This window comes from Monosiga brevicollis, genomic scaffold (genome assembly GCF_000002865.3).
Source record: "Monosiga brevicollis MX1 MONBRscaffold_15 genomic scaffold, whole genome shotgun sequence".
NCBI lineage: Eukaryota > Choanoflagellata > Craspedida > Salpingoecidae > Monosiga > Monosiga brevicollis.
In genome coordinates, this window is record NW_001865052.1 from 788,026 (window position 1) to 805,166 (window position 17,141).

A 17,141-nucleotide genomic window follows, 5' to 3' on the forward strand; every position below is an offset into this window, starting at 1 on the left:
GGGAGGGGGAGGATGTGACGAACAGGCACAGGCCCCTCCCTGGACCTGTCGCCGAACGACTTTGTCAGACAACTGGCCAGTAACAGATGGTAACACTGAGGATCCAGCATGCATGCAAGCAACTCTTGACACACATCATCATCTCACACATATTCGACTTGGTGGGCGGCAACATGTGGAGCAAGTCCGTCGATCGCTCAGGGCCCGGGCCACTGATGGCTACCTGGGTGCTTTTTGCTGTTGTTGCGAGTGTCTTTGCTTCAAACGAGTTTAAGACCAGACCCAGTATTACGGCAGATGAGAATGGCACGCTTCATGTCAACACAACTGGCGTCGTGTTGATCAATGGGGTTGATGTTGTAAACACCCTGGCACAGGTCGCGCAGCAGCTTCAAGACCTCAGGCAACGCGTCATGCTTCCTATTTTTGATGGGGCCTTGTCCATATCCGCGGGCAGCGATAGTCCCAACTCCATATATGCAGCAGACTTGGATGGTGATGGTGACATGGACATCATCGGCTCAAGCAATAACGATAACACGATCGCGTGGTATCGCAACGACGGCGCTGGCGAGTTTTCAAAAAGGGTCCTGAGCGCATCGGTAGACCGTGCTCGTGCGGTTTTCGCAGCTGATTTGGACGACGACGGTGACATGGATGTGGTTGCCGCTAGTGGGGGGGATGACGAAATAGTCTGGTACCGCAACAACGGAACAGGCGGCTTTTCAAGCAGTCTGACCATTACCACGTCGGCTGATAACCCCAACTCGGTGTTTGCAGCTGATCTAGACGGCGACGGTGACTTGGACATTCTCAGCGTGAGCCTCAATGATGACACGCTTGCATGGTATCGCAATGATGGCTCTGGCCAATTTTCAAGCCGCCGGCTCATCTCCACGAATACAGACTATCCACATGATGTCTTTGCGGCTGATCTCGATGGTGATGGCGACATGGACGTTCTTAGCGCAAGCTATGAAGACGACAAAGTTGCTTGGTATCGCAATGATGGGAGCGGCGCTTTCTCAAGTGAAATTATCATAACCACTGCGGCAGATGCTGCTGTCAGTGTTTATGCGATCGACCTAGACGGTGATGGTGACATGGACGTGCTGAGCGCGAGCGAGTTTGATAACAAAATCGCTTGGTATCGTAATGACGGGACCGGACGCTTCTCGACTCAAATCATCATTTCCACTCAGGCCGAAGGTGCTCGCGCAGTATACGCAGTGGACTTGGATGGAGATGGCGATCCCGACGTTCTCAGTGCTAGCAGATACGACAACAAGATTGCATGGTATCGCAATGAAGGTGCCGGTGTGTTTTCTACGCAGAACATAATAACGACATCTGCAACTGGTACTCGGGCCGTGCATGCAGCAGATCTGGATGGCGACGGTGACTTGGATGTCATGAGCGCAAACGAGGCTGGCAACACAATTACATGGTATCGCAGCACCGGACTTTCCATTCCTCACGATTAAAACACTTTTTGTTTTTCTCAGCCGTCTGCTTTTTCTCGGGGGCTGTTCCTCTTTCTAAAGTTTTGACTCGCCGACGTCTCCGCTTTGGTCTCCATCTATTTGCCAGCGTCTCGGCAATCTCGGCTCATTCACTCACCCATCTTTGTCTTGAGCGATGCTCTTGAATCTTTAATCGAGAAGCACAATGGCACATTCGCATAGTCCTTATTGCAGAAGCGATTGATTCTCCGCTGTAGCGTCCCCACTCAAATACATACAGAGCGGGAAAGCTAAGTAACCAACGCTTGCCATGCCTTCACAATGACCGCGCCTCCCCGATCGTGCCCCGTGACACATTAATTTGCAACACTGGCCCCCCCCCCCAATTTGAATGGACACGACAAGAGCCAGCCAAGGTCGGGTCATCGAGATCGAGGGAGGGTGCCACCCAAATTCGTATCGTCACGAAAATACCAAAGAACGTGCCAGGAACGAATAAAGTGTGGCATTTGTTACAGTACCGCTGATGAGTTGAACTTGAGGTGAGATGATGCTGACTGTTGCAAAGCCGTCGTGCAGGTGCGCGCTGCAACTTGACTGAAACTGGCGGCGGGAGGAGAATGGCAGCCGCAGTGAATTGGTCGTGCGGTTGTGGACGAGGGCGATTCAAGCGATTTGACTATGGGTGTTTTTGGGGTTTGTACTTTGTGATCACTACGCGGATATGGGAACTCTGAGTTGAAGGGAGCAGACTCTTTGGGACGTTGGCTGCAAGTTGTGGTGACAGCGTCACCCCAGGCTTAGATGGCTTGCGTGCTGTGTCCTGGCCTTGTAATGGTCAACGCACCCCTCTGCCCCCGCCAACCACTTGCATTTCCCGTGCCTACTGAAAATCTGACCTTTTCATTTTTCCTTGGGTCGGCCACTCGCAGCCATTTGACAACATGAGCGAGTTTACAGCAGTCACGCTCGAGGGCGAGGTGGTCCGCGGCTTTGGCCGCGGCAGCAAGGAGCTTGGCATTCCTACCGGTGCGCTGTCGCCCGCAGACCATGATTTGACCTTGCGGTGCCATCGCACTAATGGCAGCTCGTCTGCATCTTTGCTTTGTGTGGACAGCCAACTTTCCGGAGGACGTAGTGGAATCTCTACCCACGAACATGGAGCAGGGCATTTACTACGGCTGGTCACAGGTCAGTGACCAAAAGTTTTCCGGCTTCCATTTCACTTTGGCATTGTTCGTTTGTGTGCCGAAAAACACACCAACAAAAACCAACAAACCAAACAAAAATTTCGAGTTTTGTTCTCACGATACAGTGTTTGAATTTGCCGCGGATAGGTGGGATCCGGCCCCGTCTATGCTGCGGTCATGAGCGTCGGCTGGAACCCCTTTTATAAGAACGAAAAGCGCTCCGCAGTACGTTGAGCGCGATCCTTTCGTTGGGCCCGTTCCGTTTCAGACTCCTCACGCCCTGTTCACGTGGTCCCTGCCAGGAAGTGCACATCATGAACAAGTTTGACAGCGACTTTTACGGCGAAACGATGCGCATGCTCGTGCTTGGTTATATTCGTCCCGAGCTCAATTTCTCTTCCCTTGGTTCGTGCATGTCTCTCACGTTCTCTCTAGCGTCTGCATTCCTGAGTGGCTAGTTGTTCTCACGATCCTTTTCCCGTGTGCTCTCAACGCCGCACCGTTTGCAGATGCTTTAATAGAAGCCATCAATAACGATATCCGCATTGCCGGTGAAAAACTCGCAGAGCCTGCCTGTGCCGAGCGCAAGAATGATCCCTTCTTTGTTCAGTGATTGAATGCCCAAGGTCGTTGGTGTGTTGGTGTTTTTCTGCTTGATTCGCGAGAGGCTGCCGAGCAAACAAGCCAAGCAAATAGAACATGAAAAAAAAAATGATCGCGCAGCATTGACAGACGTCTTGGGGGCTTTGGGGCCTTGGATCATAGCTAGGCCTCAATTGGTTACAACTCAACATCCAGCTCGACTGGACACGCCGCTAGAATTGCCACGCAGACAACACATAGGCACACACAGGCACCACACAGAAAGAAGTCAAATCTCTCTTCTGTTCATGACCAAGGGCTTGGGAAGCCCGCCATCAACCACGCGCCTCCAGATCACTGTCTTCCCAGTAGATGCCAAATGAAGACAAGCGCCAAGTCAAAGCTCCATTCACCAAACGACCGCCGCGGACTGCGCACGGCATGGCGCCGCTGAAGAAATGACACGTGCTGTCGTTCTCAGCCTCACATGTCAGTCAAAGACATCATCAATCTCGCTCTGCGCAGAGTTCTTCAGCAAGCCTGACCAGGAGAAGGGGCGGGCACGGGGAGGTGGCACCTGGTGCTCGGGAATGACAAAACCCGAAACGGGATTGTCACGGGGCGGGGCCGAGGCATTGCGCGAACGCATAAAGGTACCCGTCTTGCTGCGGCCCCAAACAGTCAGCAAGTCGGCTTGCGGAACGTCGCTTGCTTGCTCATCGTCAATCTGCACGCCCAGGCCCATGGGAAGGTAGCGGCGCATAAAGGCATTGGCTGACTCATTGCGCCGACCTGTGGGCCGCTTGACAGTGTGGACCACCTCACCGCCCAACCCGAGTTGCAGGACCGGATGCCCCTGCGCAGCTTGCTCGTTTTCGTCATCCGTAAATTGAGACTTTGAGGCCTCCGTGATAAAGGCAATGTTGCGAACATCAGCCGAATACACGGTGTCCTCGTCAAAATCTGACGACGGCCCCCAATCACCACCATGGACTGTCATGCTGGCAATGGGTACGGTCAGCGACTGGGGTGAGCCCGTGCCGGTACCGTTGCTCCCGTTAGAGGGCCGCGATGCCTCAAGGTAGTTGTCCGGGCGCGAACGTTTGAGATCGCTGCCCATCAGCCTATCAAACTGCGCCGGTGTCTCTGAAGGCCCACAGACGTCTTCAACCCGTTCTTGCGCCCTGTGAGCAGCAATCAGGCAACATTAGCACAGTCAGTAAGCCAGCGTCAAGCAAAAGCGCACGTCATTCCATTGCGGAAGCGTCGCAAAAATCCCACCCCCTGCTCCTCAATAAAAAAGCAATAAACAAACAAAAACCAAAACAAAACAAAAACAAGAACAAAAACAAGAACAAAAACGAGTCACAGTCAACTTCCAAAGAGCCCGCAGCCATCGCAAAGACTCACAGGCTCAGGCTCTCTGCGCTGGGATGCACAATACGCCGCAGCGGGATGCCTTCAAAGCGCTCGTGGATGATGATGTGATCAATGAGCTCACACAACGTCGGATACTATCGTGCCACCGAGGGAAAAGTGAGGGAGGATCAAAGTGAGGGCATGGTGGGCAAAGTGGGGGCACGGCGAGCACGTGGAAGCATGAAGCCCGTAAGGGGTGGACCAGTTCAAGCATGCAAAATGGTACGAACCATGGCGTCTGGGTCTTGTTTGAACCAGTAAAGGCCCTCATCATTGACATAAATGTGTGCGTGATGCACGCGAATAGCAGCCATTAGACACACGCTGTAGAGGGCATTGGCCGCGGCCTCCTCGTCGGGTTGAACACGACGAATGAGAAAATCGCCTGCCTGACACCAGTGCTGTGCCATCAGGGCATCCACGAGTGCTGCCGAAACATTCAAGGGCAGCGACTGCTCCACTTGGCGCTGCAATATTGGATGGCAGGCAGGTCACGTGAGGAGGCTCATTCCGTACACGTGGATTGTGTTCTGATTCTCATGCTCATTGTGTCGTGGTGCTTGGGAATCTTATCGTTGGTATTTGCGAATTCGTCAAGGGTCTGGAGCACAGTCAACGAGTCAGGGGCTCGACGTACCACAAAGGATTTGTTAAGTTCATCGGCTGAAAGCTTGACCTTGTTGAGGGAGTTGCGAAGGCGCACAGGTGCGACATCACCTTCTCGCTACAGAGATAGGTGGTCGTGAGATGTCAGGCAAGGGCTCTCTTGCACAGCTCAAGAGCACAGACATACCTCCCAGCAGCGCAGCTGCAAGGGCTGACGAGTATAGTAGAGGGCAAGCTCCTGCTCGGTGGCAAAGAGGGGCATGTGCGGATCGTGGGATTTGGGCAGCCGAACACGATCACCCTCGTGTTGCAGCTCGATGCAGAGCGGGTGGTAACGCAGTCGAGGATTTATATCCAGCACCTCATCCAAGTGGACGCTGTCAATAGCATGGCGCGAAAAATCAAGTGAGGTACAACTGAGCGGTTCTCAGGCGAACAAGAGGGGTCAGCTGCGCGACATTGAGATGGACACCAACCGTTTGGTGTGAACAAAGGCCCCGTCGCAGTAGGAGAGCGACAGGAGACGGTTGGTGGCGTCAAAGGCCGTCATGATGCCGGTAATGACAGCTAGCGGGGTGAAGGCGACAAAACATGGAACCAAGCGTCAACCAAGAGGAATGGTACCGAGCTGGGGCGCCACAAGAATTGGACCCAAAAAGAGGAGCCGAACGGGTTGAGACGCACTATCGGGGGCTTGATGAAAGCCGACAAGGCGAGTAGTTCGAGCAAGGCCCTCGGCGTTGATGCAGAGCTGTGATCCATTGGTTGCAAGCTTGACCCTGCCAAAATCATGGGTTTAGATGAGAGTATGCGGTTGTTTGAAGAAGAAACGGCCAGGCGCGGGTGTAGGCGAGCCGGGCGGTAGCGGGCGGGGTGCTTGGGAGCGTACGCTTGCTCGGCTTCCTTCATACTAAGGATGACATAGTCGTGCAGTTTGCCTTTGGCGCGGAGAAGGGCTGCACAGCCAACCAAGCTATTGTTGGTGATCATTGTAGAGTTGACCATTCGCTGACGCGGGCGAATGCAATGGCGGCGGCAGCACGGTGCAAGGCGTTCGTAGCGGGCGGCGTTTTTCGGTCTTGCAAGCTGCTCTACACCATGATCCCCACCCTCAGCAGCTGAACTAGAAAGAGGTGCTACGGGCGTTGCCTGGGCTGGTTGAGACGGCGCGCCGGCTGGGGCAGAGGTGCGGCGATAGATGCACGAGCGACAAAAGGCGGGTGGGGTGTGGTCAGCGCGTCGTCCACGAATATACTGCAAGCAGGGGTAGGTGATATGGGCTGGTGAGGGGATGACCAGCAAAGCTCTTAGCGATATGGGGCCATGAGCGATGGGCTAGAGCGTTGGGGTGGCGCGATGGGAGCGATGCTCGTTCACACACTGCTTGAGAAAAACCAACCGGGAATTGATACGTGTGTCAGTGCTGATGAAGCTGGGGAATGTTCAAGGGAAAGGCCGGTTGAGCTGTCCTCATGGTGGTCGTGACAGGGGAAGAACAGGGCGGTACATGAGTACAGATGGGATCAAAAGTTTGACCTTTATCGAGAGATGGATGAGACCAGGCTGGGCACGAGCGTCAAGAGAAGACACAAGAATGATGGGTTGATTTGTGGTTGGTTGGTGGGGTCGGAATGGCATTGTAGTCAGCGCGACCAGACGGTTGTGAGGTAGGTAGCGATGAACCACAGAGCGCGGTCCCATCCAATCGAGGGCTGACAAGCAAAGATCGGTGCGCTACCCAGCCGGGCTGCTTTTTTGGCCAAGAGCGAGCGATAGGAGGCAGCACACGGGCGAAGCGACTGGATTGTTTTGGGTTTGAGATGGAAGCATTGTCTTTGGTGATTCTGGGTCACAACCACAGCGCGGCAAAAGCTGGCGCGTCACGCACCTTCTCCTGGGCCAAAGGTAGTTTATCAACGCCCCCGGATGCCGTTTATCAAATGCAATGGACCTCGGCACCGCCAGTCTCAGGCGACGAACCAGCGTCCAGAACGAGGAAAAAAAAAAAAAAAAGTGAACAAACACCTTCTGGTTGCATGCGCTCTTTTCCAGAGAAAAAAGTGTGAATAAGACCTTTGCGTCGCTCTGCAACAAGAATGGTATAGAATCAACGAAATTTTCAACAGGTTTCAGAGATGCTAGCGGGTTTCAGAGGCTTGGTCAACAACGTTTACATGAATGCGAGAGTGGAGAGAGAGAGAGAGAGAGAGAGAGAGAGAGAGAGAGAGAGAGAGAGAGAGAGAGAGAGAGAGAGAGAGAGAGAGAGAGAGAGAGAGAGAGAGAGAGAGAGAGTGTGTGTGTGCGAGAGAGAGTCAGAGCAGTTTGTTATGGAAGTGACGACGACCGCGCCGGGCCGGGTTAGGAAGGGGCAGAGCATCGAGAGACCGAGGGCCACAAGCGTCGATTTTGCTACTGTCTCTTTAGGCGCCACCGCACTTGGGTTTGAGGGGCCAACGAGACGCATCCGCTCCTCAACCCGCTCAACCATCTAGCTGTTTTTACACGCCATATTTTGCCCCATGCATGGTCTAGCGTGCTTATCATCCACTTTTTGCGCCAACGTCTCATATCTGCGCCTGCGCACCCCCGTAGCAACAGCCAAAGCCAGGCATCGCCCAAATTCTGCCGTATCAGAGCCAACGCGGCACCGCGTATCCCTCCTCCCCCTTCTCCCCCAGACCCCTCTTCCGCCTTGTTCCGCCACATCCGACTGCGCTGTTGTATACCCCCAATCCCTTTTTGATGCAGTGTCCAGGCACCGAGGCTGACCCGAACGTCAATAGGGCACAGTGTTGCCAGCGTATGACGCAGTCCCTGATTCAGTCAACAACGTGCACCGTCAGCTTTGTGCAGCTAAGTTTGATCTTGTTGCAGAAAAATTGGGGATTCTAGGTAGAATTAAATCAAAATCACACGTACCTTTTGCAGCTGTCATGTTGGCTGGTGTTCGTGTGGCCCTGTGGTTGACAACTGCGTCATGCCAACTCCCAAAGCATGACGCAGTTGTTCACCAAAACATGGCCAACGCCCACGCTACCATCTGTATACAAACACGTGCTACCATGTGTCACATTTTCAAAGCGTGATAACAGCCCCGCTTTCAATCGCTTTTGAGTATCGTACCAACAGCGTGACTCTGGTTACACTTTACTATTGTCAGCGGTTTTGCGGGAGCGATGGCATATGTGCAGACGGCGGCGGCGCACATTGCCCGCGCCCTGCAACTGGACCGCGATCGAGACCTCCACGGTACGGCGATCAATCAACAGTGCCGAGTTGATGCACTGGCTTCCGCACCGTGCTTATGGGGATGATCGAGAGCGGTCTACCTTGCTTCTTCTCCGTGCGCTTCCCTTACACATTCACGCGCGTGCTGTTTCTCTCACAGGAGCATATCAAGAGCTCATTCAGGGTATTCAGCTGCTGCTCCAAGGAGTACCGGGTGACGATGATCCTCGCCGCGTTCGTGGCGTGTACCAGCGCATTCGAGACTACGTAGAAAAGGCCGAGGACCTTCGCCAACACTTGCCCCCTACACAAGCAGCTGCCACCGCCGCCGCGCATGCCCACGCCACCGAGTCCTGCCCGTCTGACGCCGAGATTGATCGCATCCTTGCCGAGCTTGAGCAGGAAATTGCGGCCGCAGACGAGGCAGCCGAGTCGTCTTCAGCCCGACAATCCCGCGAGCCAGCCCCGAACCTTGCCCCAACCTCCACCCCCACGCTGCCGCATCTCCTTTATTTTTCAGGCGAGGATGACGAGGCCCAACGCCAGCTGGATGAGCTCTAGCTCGCCGCGCATCCATTTTGCATCACTGCGGCATTTTCATGTAACTTGATTTGAAAACGCTTGCTCTTCCAATCGTGCTGCAGACCCATGGTCTGGTTGTGTTCCAAGCTCTGAGAGCCAATCGATTTTATTCATTTTCCCGCGGGCCCAAACACACGCCCTCAAGAAGAAAACCAAAAACTTACACGCAAACATCAGAGGAATCAAGGGTCATTCGGGGTCGCACCATCGTGGCTGTCCGACCTCTTGACTTGCGTATTCCCAGAAGCCAACCCGATGAGGTAGCGCTCACGAGGTTGCGGGCGGCGGGGGCGGCGGGGGTGGCGCTTGTTGATCAGGGCCTCCGGGCGGCGGGGGCGGGGGCGGGGCACCACCTTGTGGTGGGTAGCCGTAACCGTAGCCCTGTGGCGCGCTGTAACCGTAGCCACCGTAGCCCTGTGCTGGGTAGCCACCATAGCCTTGTTGTGGCTGCTGGTAATAGCCCTGGTTGTAGCCACCATTGCCATAGCCATAGCCATAGCCTATGGCCAACAGGCAAGCATCATTGAGTCCACGCACGGAGAGGACCAGGCCTCTTTTCGGAAGCAACGCGAGAAAATCAAAGCAGCTTACCTCCATGGCTGGGTGGCGGTGGTGCGGCGTGGGACTGAGAATATCGGCGGGGTGGCGGACCACCCGATCCCGATCCAGAGGGTGGTGCCGGTGCACGATCATTGCTGGGAGTAGCACCAGCGGGCTTGGGTGCTGCGGGAGCTTGTGCAGCCGAGCCCTCACCAAGTTCGGCCATGAAAGCGCTAAACTCAGTGTCGAGCTGTGCCTTGTCTTGTTGCGGCTGCGCGCCACCAGCCAGTTTCTATATGCAGCAAAAACGCATCAGGCTGAGAGGCACACAGACACAGATTCACAAATGCACAAATTCACGGACACAGACACAGACAGAGAGACAGAGAGACAGAGAGACAGACACAGACACACACACGGCAACCATAATCAAACGACAGGCTTGCCAACTACCAAAGCTGCATGCGAGACACGTACGTTGTGTTGACAATCGCGGGCCAAGTGACCAACACCACCACAAATGGTACAACGTTGCTCGTTGACAAAGTTCTTCTTCTCGGCACACTGCCAGGTGCGATGCTCAGTTGAGCCACAGTTACGACAACGCAAAACGGCATCCTCTGCACGGGCCGTGCCGTTGAGAACCGCTAGCTCGCGGAGCTGCTTTGATTTGAGCTCGTTGCTATCATCGGGTGTTTCAATGGCGACTTGGATGGCCTGCTTGACGCGATTGACGGCAATTCGGAGGCTCTCGTGCGAGTGCGCCGTGATCAAAGCAAAGAGGGGATCATCCTCCTCCGATCCGGTGGCACCGCGATTGGCTACCGGTTGATAAGAGCATAAATAGTACCAGGGTGAGCCGAGATCCCTGGCCGAGTGACACGCCACGCCATAATGCTAGCCCATGGGGCGCCAAACAAGCAAAAACCGCACAGACGCACACCCTGCCAGCGCTCACCTTTGCCCTCTTTGACCGAGTTGCGCCCACGGATCATAATCTTGGCGCCCGACTCGCGCTCCATCTGCTGCAGCGTCTTGCCACGAGGGCCAATGATTTGGCCCATAAAGTTGACATCGGGATACTCGTCCTGTGGAATGGGAATGCGGTCCTCGCAGCGCGTGTCCGGCGGGCGATAGTCTGCCGGGGGCTTGTAGTTGGGGTTGGAGGACACGAGTTTCTGCACGAGCTCGTGGCGTTCCTTCTCATACTTTTGGCGATAGCGCACGTCTCGGGTGTTGAGGCGCTGACCGCGCTGGTTGTACACGGGTTCTGGCGACGGCGAGCGCTTCTCGGGCACGTAACCGACGCGGATGTGCGCACTCAGCTCGTCCACGCGCAGCTGTGCCAAGTACATCTCCTGCTCATCCTTGCTCAGGTTGGGCGGGATCACGGTCCTCGGGGTCAACAAGCGTTCACTGTCGTTGCCCCAGCGCGAGCGGCGCTTCTTGGAGCCATCATCGCCGCCTGCACCACCCTCGTTCGAAGCATTGGCAGCTGGGGCCGGATCCTCTGGCTCATCCGGCAAGGGCACACCGCAGTATTCGGCCACCATTCGGCGCGCCTTCTTGACGATGGCCGGATGCAGGATTTGCGCCGGTGGCATCATGCCATACTGGTTGTATGCCATGATGGTGGTCTGGCGAAAGAGCGAGCGCGGCAACAGCGCCGGCGCACCCTTCAATCCAGTCGTAGGGGGTCTCCTGCCCACCGACCAACGAGACAAATGCAATCATCAGTGAGCCCAAAAGGCAAAGGTGCTGGTCGAAACCACGGTAACAGCTCGCACACGTTGGTTGAACGCTTCCAACCTAACCCTCCTGGCTCCTTTGCTCCACCACCACCACCCCACGGTCGTCACCAAACGTTGTCCGTGCCACGGGACCGCTGCCTCTCTCTCTCTCTCTCTCTGTCTCGCTCTCTCTGTCTCGCCCTCTCTCGCTCTCTCTTACACACACGACTCACTTTGAAGAAACTGCTTTTGATAACACCATCAGAATCAAGATTCACTGGTTTTTTTCCATCCACTGATTCAAAATTTCAGCCATCCAGGTTAAGGTGGTCGTGTTGAAGAAAAAAAAAAAAAATTTGAACAAGTGCCGCGGCCGACTGTCGCTATGGGGGAAGTCAGGGCAAAGCTCGGCACTCGCACACACACACACACACACACACATATGGCCCCTGGCTGGCTTCATCAATGCCAAGGCCACCCAACTGGTCAAAGTACCTGCGAAGGAGGCCGGGCACTCATGACCAATTAATTTCTCCCACCTCTCAATTGGTATTCTTTTGTCTCTTCCGTCTCTTTGTCTCTCCTCTTTGCCAAAAGGTCCACATACTCTGTTGTCTCTGTGTGTGTGCTCTGTGTGTGTGCTCTGTGTGTGTGCTCTGTGTCTGTGTCTCTCTCCATCTCTCTCTGTCTCTGTCTCTGTCTCTCTGTCTCTCTCTGTCTCTCTCTGTCTCTCGCTGTCTCTCGCTGTCTCTCTGTCTCTCTATCTCTGTCTCTCTCTGTTTCTCTCTGTATCTCTGTATTTCTGTATCTCTCTGTCTCTTTGTCTCTCTCTCTGTGTACCTCTCTCTCTCCTCTCTACCTGTCTCTCTGTCTGTACCTCTCTGTCTCTCTGTCTCTGTCTCTGTCTCACTGTCTCTCTGTCTCTCTCTCTTTCTCTTTTAACTTGCTCGTCAGTGAGTTGGGCCGCCTGGTCAAGTGGCCGAGTGGCGGTCTTGGATGTGCCATGTCGTTGCGGAGCACATTGGGCGCGTTGGTCGAGTTGAACGTACATGGGTTGCGTGCGCTCATTGTGTTTGTTTCCCTGTTGCTGGCCTGGCAGTTGCAGTTTGTAGTGGCAACCGCGGTTGACGCTTTCAAGTTGTGTGGTAGCATTGGATTGCACCAAGTCGTCAAGCCAGCTCGTGGCCCTGCGCCATGGACGGCTTTGACCTCCCGGTATGCCGCAAGCACCTGGTCGCTTGCTTCGTGCCTGGCTGCCTGGAAATTTATTGCCGCATGCACGCACACATGCACCCATCGTGGCGCGCTGACAACACACTCAATCAAATGGCCACCTTCTGCTTCTGCGTAGCCGGGACTTGGCGGGCCGGAGGCAGATGACGATCTGGACCTCGAAACCTTCGGCGATGACGACCTCGGTCAGCATTCCGCCTGGGCACCGCTGTTGCCGTCTCATCAGAGGCACATCTCATCTTGCCCGTGTTCCGCAGACGATGACTTTGACTTTACCGCCCATAATCAGCTGGCGGCGGAGCACGAAAACATTGTTCAGGCCCAGGGTGGCCGTCAACTGCGCCCTGAAAATGAGGTTTGTCTTGCCCACCCTGTTGTGCCAGCGCTTTGGTCTGTGCCTACCGCGACTCTTGCGAGACCAGCCCTCACATTGATGCGTCATCCCGCCACCGCTTCCCCAGATCGCCATGATGCAGGACCAAGAGGGCCTGCAGCTGGCTGCCTTTGCGCAACAGCGCCAGCTGAATCAAACCATACTCGAGCCCACCGGTCCCGCGGATGAGGATGATGACGAGCTTTTTGTAAGGCGTCTCTTATCCGGCCAGTCACCACCCGACACTGAACCTTATCTTTGGCGCCCCCCATGCTCACGGTGGCCTCCCCATCCCGCGGTGCTAGGGTGACACGATTGTCTCGGCGCTCGACGATCTGCTCAAGCCAACGGTTGTGGATGCGGACGAGCTGCTCGCGCCTCAGCGCCGTAATACGGGCATGCTGACTGGAGCCAGTCTCTTTGATATGAATAGTGGCTCAGACACCTGGGGCAACGTAGCCGACCTTCTTCTGACCCCCGAGCAAATCGTGTCCATGTCCTCGGATTCATCCCGTGCGCCCCGTAGCGGCGGTCCAGCCCCCGTCGTACGTTCGGTGCAATGCACGCCCTTGAGCCTGCTTCCCGGTGCAATGACCACCCTTGAACCTGCTTCCCCTCTGCCATCCGCATGTCATCACCATCTCTCACCGTGTCAATGCTTGCTGAACCCTTTCGCTTGCTGGACCCCATCCTCAGTCTTCCCTTTGGTCCACCGCGCCCTACGCACCAAGCAACCTCACCACTGCGACCAGCGACTGGGGAGCTCCGGCTGTAGTGGCTGCGCAGCCACCTGCCACCTCTCGCCCGGCCCAGCAGCCCCAACATTATCAGCCCGCCCGCGTTGAGCCTCCCGCGGCTCGTCCCGTGACACTCCCCGCCCCCGCCGCCCCGGCTCCAGCCAAGCCTGCAGCCCCCAAACCCATCTCTCTCGAGGAGCTGGAACTGCAAATGGAACAGCAACTGTCCATGGCCCCGCCTCAGGCTCAGCCCAAGCCCTCGGCTCACCCCCAGCAGCTGCCCCCCCACCAGGGACATGCTCCCCCGTCGCAGCGAGCGCCGCAACAACAACAACAACAACAGTACCAGCAACAACAGCAGCAACACCTGCCCCCTCATTTGCAACAGCAACCGCAACGCGGCGCTCCCATGCACATGCAGCAGCAGCAGCATATGCAGCAGCAGCATATGCAGCAACAGCTCCACATGCAGCAGCAAATGCAGCAGCAACAGCACATGCACCGCATGGGAGGCCCTGGGGGCCACCCTGCCCAAGTCTCACCACAGCAGATGCAGCAGGAGATCATGAATCTCGAGGCGTTTCTGGAGCCCCTGGAGCAAGAAAAGGCCAAGATTCACGCCACGCGTGCTGCTGTCACAGCCCGCATGGTTGACCTCGCCAAACAGCTCTCTCGCCTCAACCTTCAGGGCAACAAGCGCACTCGCAAAGGACAGCAGACCGATGCTGAGCCATCCAATCTGACGCCAGAGCAACAGGCCAACAAGCAGTCATTGCAGCAGGAGTTATCCGAAGCCCGCGAACAGGTGCGCGATCTCGAGCGCCGCTTCAAGGCTGCTGAAGCCACTCAAGACAAGGCCCGCGAGCAGTTCTTCAACCAGCGCGCTGCCATGCTGCCCCCGGCCGCTCGCTACTCGCTGCTTCATATGCGCGTCAACTTTATCCAGCACAAGCTGGACACGCTTGGTGCCGGCGTTCGCCAGCTTACTATGATGGTCAACCGTCTCTCTCACGAGCACGAGGAGCTCTCCGCCGACAAGAAGAACCCCGAGCGCCAAGCCCGCCTCGACAAGATCATGGCCTCCTATCGCCGCGAACGCCAGCGCCTGGGCCTCTATGCCGACCTGCGTCGGCCCATCCTGGAGGAAGCGCGCTTCATTCGTGCTCGTCTTAACGAGTACCATCAGATGCAACACTCGCACAACCTTCCACCGGCCAGCCGCGAACAGGAGCGCTTGGCCAAGTACAGCAACTTGATGCGCTTCGGTGAGCGTCAGAACCTGATCACCATTGCCATGAAGCAGTCTCAGGGTTCCGACCCGTATCTGGACGACTTTTACTTTCTCCATTTTCGTCACCGTCTGGCCGTCATGCAACAGCAACAACATGGTGGCCCCCCCGCGGGACCGGCGCCAAGCCCTTCGGATGCCAGCCTGGCCAGCTTCCCGCTCTTGAACAAGAACCGCCGCTACGAAACCCCCATCGAAATCGATGGTGCTCTTGGCTGCATGCGCAGTACTGTCTCGCCGCGCGCCCCAAAGACCATGATTGCCAAGGTGGCCGTCGCACGGTCCGCAGACTCGTCTGATGAGGTGGCGACCGAGCGGGCTCAACGTCGCGCAGCTTTGCTTGACATTGAAGATGGGTTTTCCGCCTTGCTTGAGATTGAGGACATTGATCGCAGTGCCCACTCTGTGAGCGAGAAGGAACGTCGCGAGCTCTTTGATGCCCGCAACCGCCTCATCACCCAGGCCATGGAGGCCATTCACGTGGCCTCGACAGCCTCTGGTACCGACTTGGACGAGGACGCCATTCTCAAGGAGGACCTTGGCTTTGTTCGCGTCATGTGCTTGCATAAGAGCAAGGCTCTGGTCGGCCGCTTGTTGGCGGTGATGCTGCCCGTTCACTTGACCAACTTTTTCCTGGCCATGATGCGCACACTCCCCTTGCTGACGCGTGCCGGTCATGCACTGCCCTATGCTGACAATCACGTGGAGATCTTGAGCCAGGGCGTCGTGCCTACGCTCTGCAATTTCATGCAGCAGGTGCAGATGATTCATCTGAACCAAGCTCTCGACGGCCTCCTCCAGGCTTTGCCTCAGGATGCCGACGAACTCTTGGCCTATATCGATAACGTGCGTTGCTTGCCTCAGCCTGAAACGCTTGAGCTCAGGGATGTGGGTAGTGTTTTGCTATTTTTTTAATCGTGTCGACTCTGCTCACGAGATTGGCCGGTCGCCGAGCATTGCAGGTTGGCAGCATGATGTTATCAGCCATTTTCACCCGCGCAGACAAGCTTCTCTCGTCGGGCCAGGAGAGCATGGAAGTGCAGACTGCTTGGTACGCCAGCCCAGCCTGTCTTATTGCTTTGACCTAGCCGGGCGCCCCTTTGTCGTGCGCCCATCGAGCACACGTTCTTCTCATGTTTGGTTGGGGTGTGAATGGCCCCCCCCCCCTTTTTTTTTATGCTGTCTGCTGCTTGTAGGGTGAAGAACATTGGTCAGCTGGCTGAGGCCCTGGCTCCAGGTCTAGCGATTGCGGCACAAATGCCGCCTGCGGAGTTCTCCTTTATTTGGAATGTAGCCACTGTCTTGGCCACCCATGGTGGGCCCAAAGCATTGGCAACGCTTAAGGATGCTCTCGCGTATGTCCCACCATCATTCTGCCTCCTCCATACCTATCTTCACCAATCCGTTCTCCACTCATCGACTTATGTGCCTTTGAAACTGCTGGGTGGTCCAGACCTTTTGTTCCTTCGCAGGGCCATCCTGCCGCGCAAAACTTTGCCAAGATGTGTGGTTTGGCCTGAGCATGAATGGCTTTGGCGTGCAACCAGTTATTGTTTTGTGCTCTTTTGGAGATTTGGGGTTACCTTGCAATATGGGGGTTGTCGTGTGCTTCTGCGCTGATGTGGGCTGCGCCAGCGTACAACGACGTTTGGTTTGTTTGTCTTTGTGAGTTTTTGCTTTTCTTGTCTCGAAGCCAGGCCTGTCTTGAACTTTTAGTTCCCATACTTTCCGCACTCGTGGTTGTTTCCGCCCCTTTTTGCTGTTGCGTTTATGATTGTGGAATTGACATGTGAATAAACTGAAGATCGAGGCATGTTGGGGTGTTGCAGTTCTAGCATGTCGGTGAGGAGGAGGCATGCTAGTGGCTAATCTTGAGGCTAAAGTCGATGTGCGGCACGCCTTGGTGGATCCATGATGTACTGAGAATGTCCACGCCTGCGTAGTTAACACGCCGAGCAGAAGAGCAAAGTGAGGTCAGGTGGACACAAAGAGGAAGAACAAGAGGAAAAAAAACGACGAAAGTGGTCGAAAATTGTCGGGACGAACCAGACACCATGTAGTCAGCAATGGTGGCATCGGTGAGGCCACCTGAACCTTCCAGCAGAACGTTGGGAAAGTCTGCCTTGAGCCGTGCTGCCATGTCACCCAGTTCTTGTGGGGACATGTTATC

At 55.6% G+C, this 17,141-nt stretch overlaps 5 protein-coding genes across 5 annotated transcripts; 3 read left to right on the top strand and 2 right to left on the bottom strand.

The window, feature by feature from the left end:
• Positions 1 to 173: 173 nt before the first annotated feature.
• On the top strand, positions 174 to 1,484 carry MONBRDRAFT_9476 (uncharacterized protein; the record flags this gene model as incomplete). Its single annotated transcript, XM_001747045.1, has 1 exon — positions 174 to 1,484. One exon carries the CDS (start codon positions 174 to 176, stop codon positions 1,482 to 1,484), a length of 1,311 nt encoding a protein of 436 aa, XP_001747097.1.
• Positions 1,485 to 2,407: 923 nt separating this feature from the next.
• On the top strand, positions 2,408 to 3,111 carry MONBRDRAFT_26753 (uncharacterized protein; the record flags this gene model as incomplete). The annotated part of the gene is made up of 4 exons (XM_001747046.1): positions 2,408 to 2,492; positions 2,551 to 2,654; positions 2,801 to 2,878; positions 2,956 to 3,111. 4 exons carry the CDS (start codon positions 2,408 to 2,410, stop codon positions 3,109 to 3,111), a joined length of 423 nt encoding a protein of 140 aa, XP_001747098.1.
• A 614-nt stretch (positions 3,112 to 3,725) lies between these two features.
• Positions 3,726 to 6,265, bottom strand: MONBRDRAFT_33057 (uncharacterized protein; the record flags this gene model as incomplete). The annotated part of the gene is made up of 8 exons (XM_001747176.1): positions 3,726 to 4,419; positions 4,646 to 4,749; positions 4,885 to 5,121; positions 5,292 to 5,378; positions 5,448 to 5,637; positions 5,737 to 5,827; positions 5,945 to 6,039; positions 6,150 to 6,265. 8 exons carry the CDS (start codon positions 6,263 to 6,265, stop codon positions 3,726 to 3,728), a joined length of 1,614 nt encoding a protein of 537 aa, XP_001747228.1.
• A 2,884-nt stretch (positions 6,266 to 9,149) lies between these two features.
• MONBRDRAFT_37684 (uncharacterized protein) lies at positions 9,150 to 11,303 on the bottom strand. Its single transcript, XM_001747177.1, has 4 exons — positions 10,569 to 11,303; positions 10,088 to 10,431; positions 9,662 to 9,902; positions 9,150 to 9,570 (listed from the first exon to the last, which is right to left on the bottom strand). The coding sequence occupies exons 1-4, from the start codon at positions 11,236 to 11,238 to the stop codon at positions 9,338 to 9,340; spliced, it is 1,488 nt and encodes a 495-aa protein (XP_001747229.1). The 5' UTR covers positions 11,239 to 11,303; the 3' UTR covers positions 9,150 to 9,337.
• A 502-nt stretch (positions 11,304 to 11,805) lies between these two features.
• On the top strand, positions 11,806 to 16,769 carry MONBRDRAFT_33059 (uncharacterized protein; the record flags this gene model as incomplete). The annotated part of the gene is made up of 10 exons (XM_001747047.1): positions 11,806 to 12,213; positions 12,490 to 12,555; positions 12,692 to 12,758; positions 12,831 to 12,928; positions 13,035 to 13,154; positions 13,252 to 13,491; positions 13,643 to 15,817; positions 15,934 to 16,022; positions 16,168 to 16,326; positions 16,425 to 16,769. The coding sequence occupies 10 exons, from the start codon at positions 11,806 to 11,808 to the stop codon at positions 16,489 to 16,491; spliced, it is 3,489 nt and encodes a 1,162-aa protein (XP_001747099.1). The 3' UTR covers positions 16,492 to 16,769.
• Positions 16,770 to 17,141: the final 372 nt, after the last annotated feature.

What these genes read in the sequence shown, in the direction of transcription:
- MONBRDRAFT_37684 (XM_001747177.1), bottom strand. Translation starts at nt 11,238, where the DNA reads ATGGCATACAACCAGTATGGCATGATGCCACCGGCGCAAATCCTGCAT. An exon ending in CTCGGTCAAAGAGGGCAAAG is followed by an intron (nt 10,432 to 10,568) that starts GTGAGCGCTGGC and finishes ATCAACCGGTAG; the next exon opens with CCAATCGCGGTGCCACCGGA. An exon ending in ACCGCCACCCAGCCATGGAG is followed by an intron (nt 9,571 to 9,661) that starts GTAAGCTGCTTT and finishes TGTTGGCCATAG; the next exon opens with GCTATGGCTATGGCTATGGC.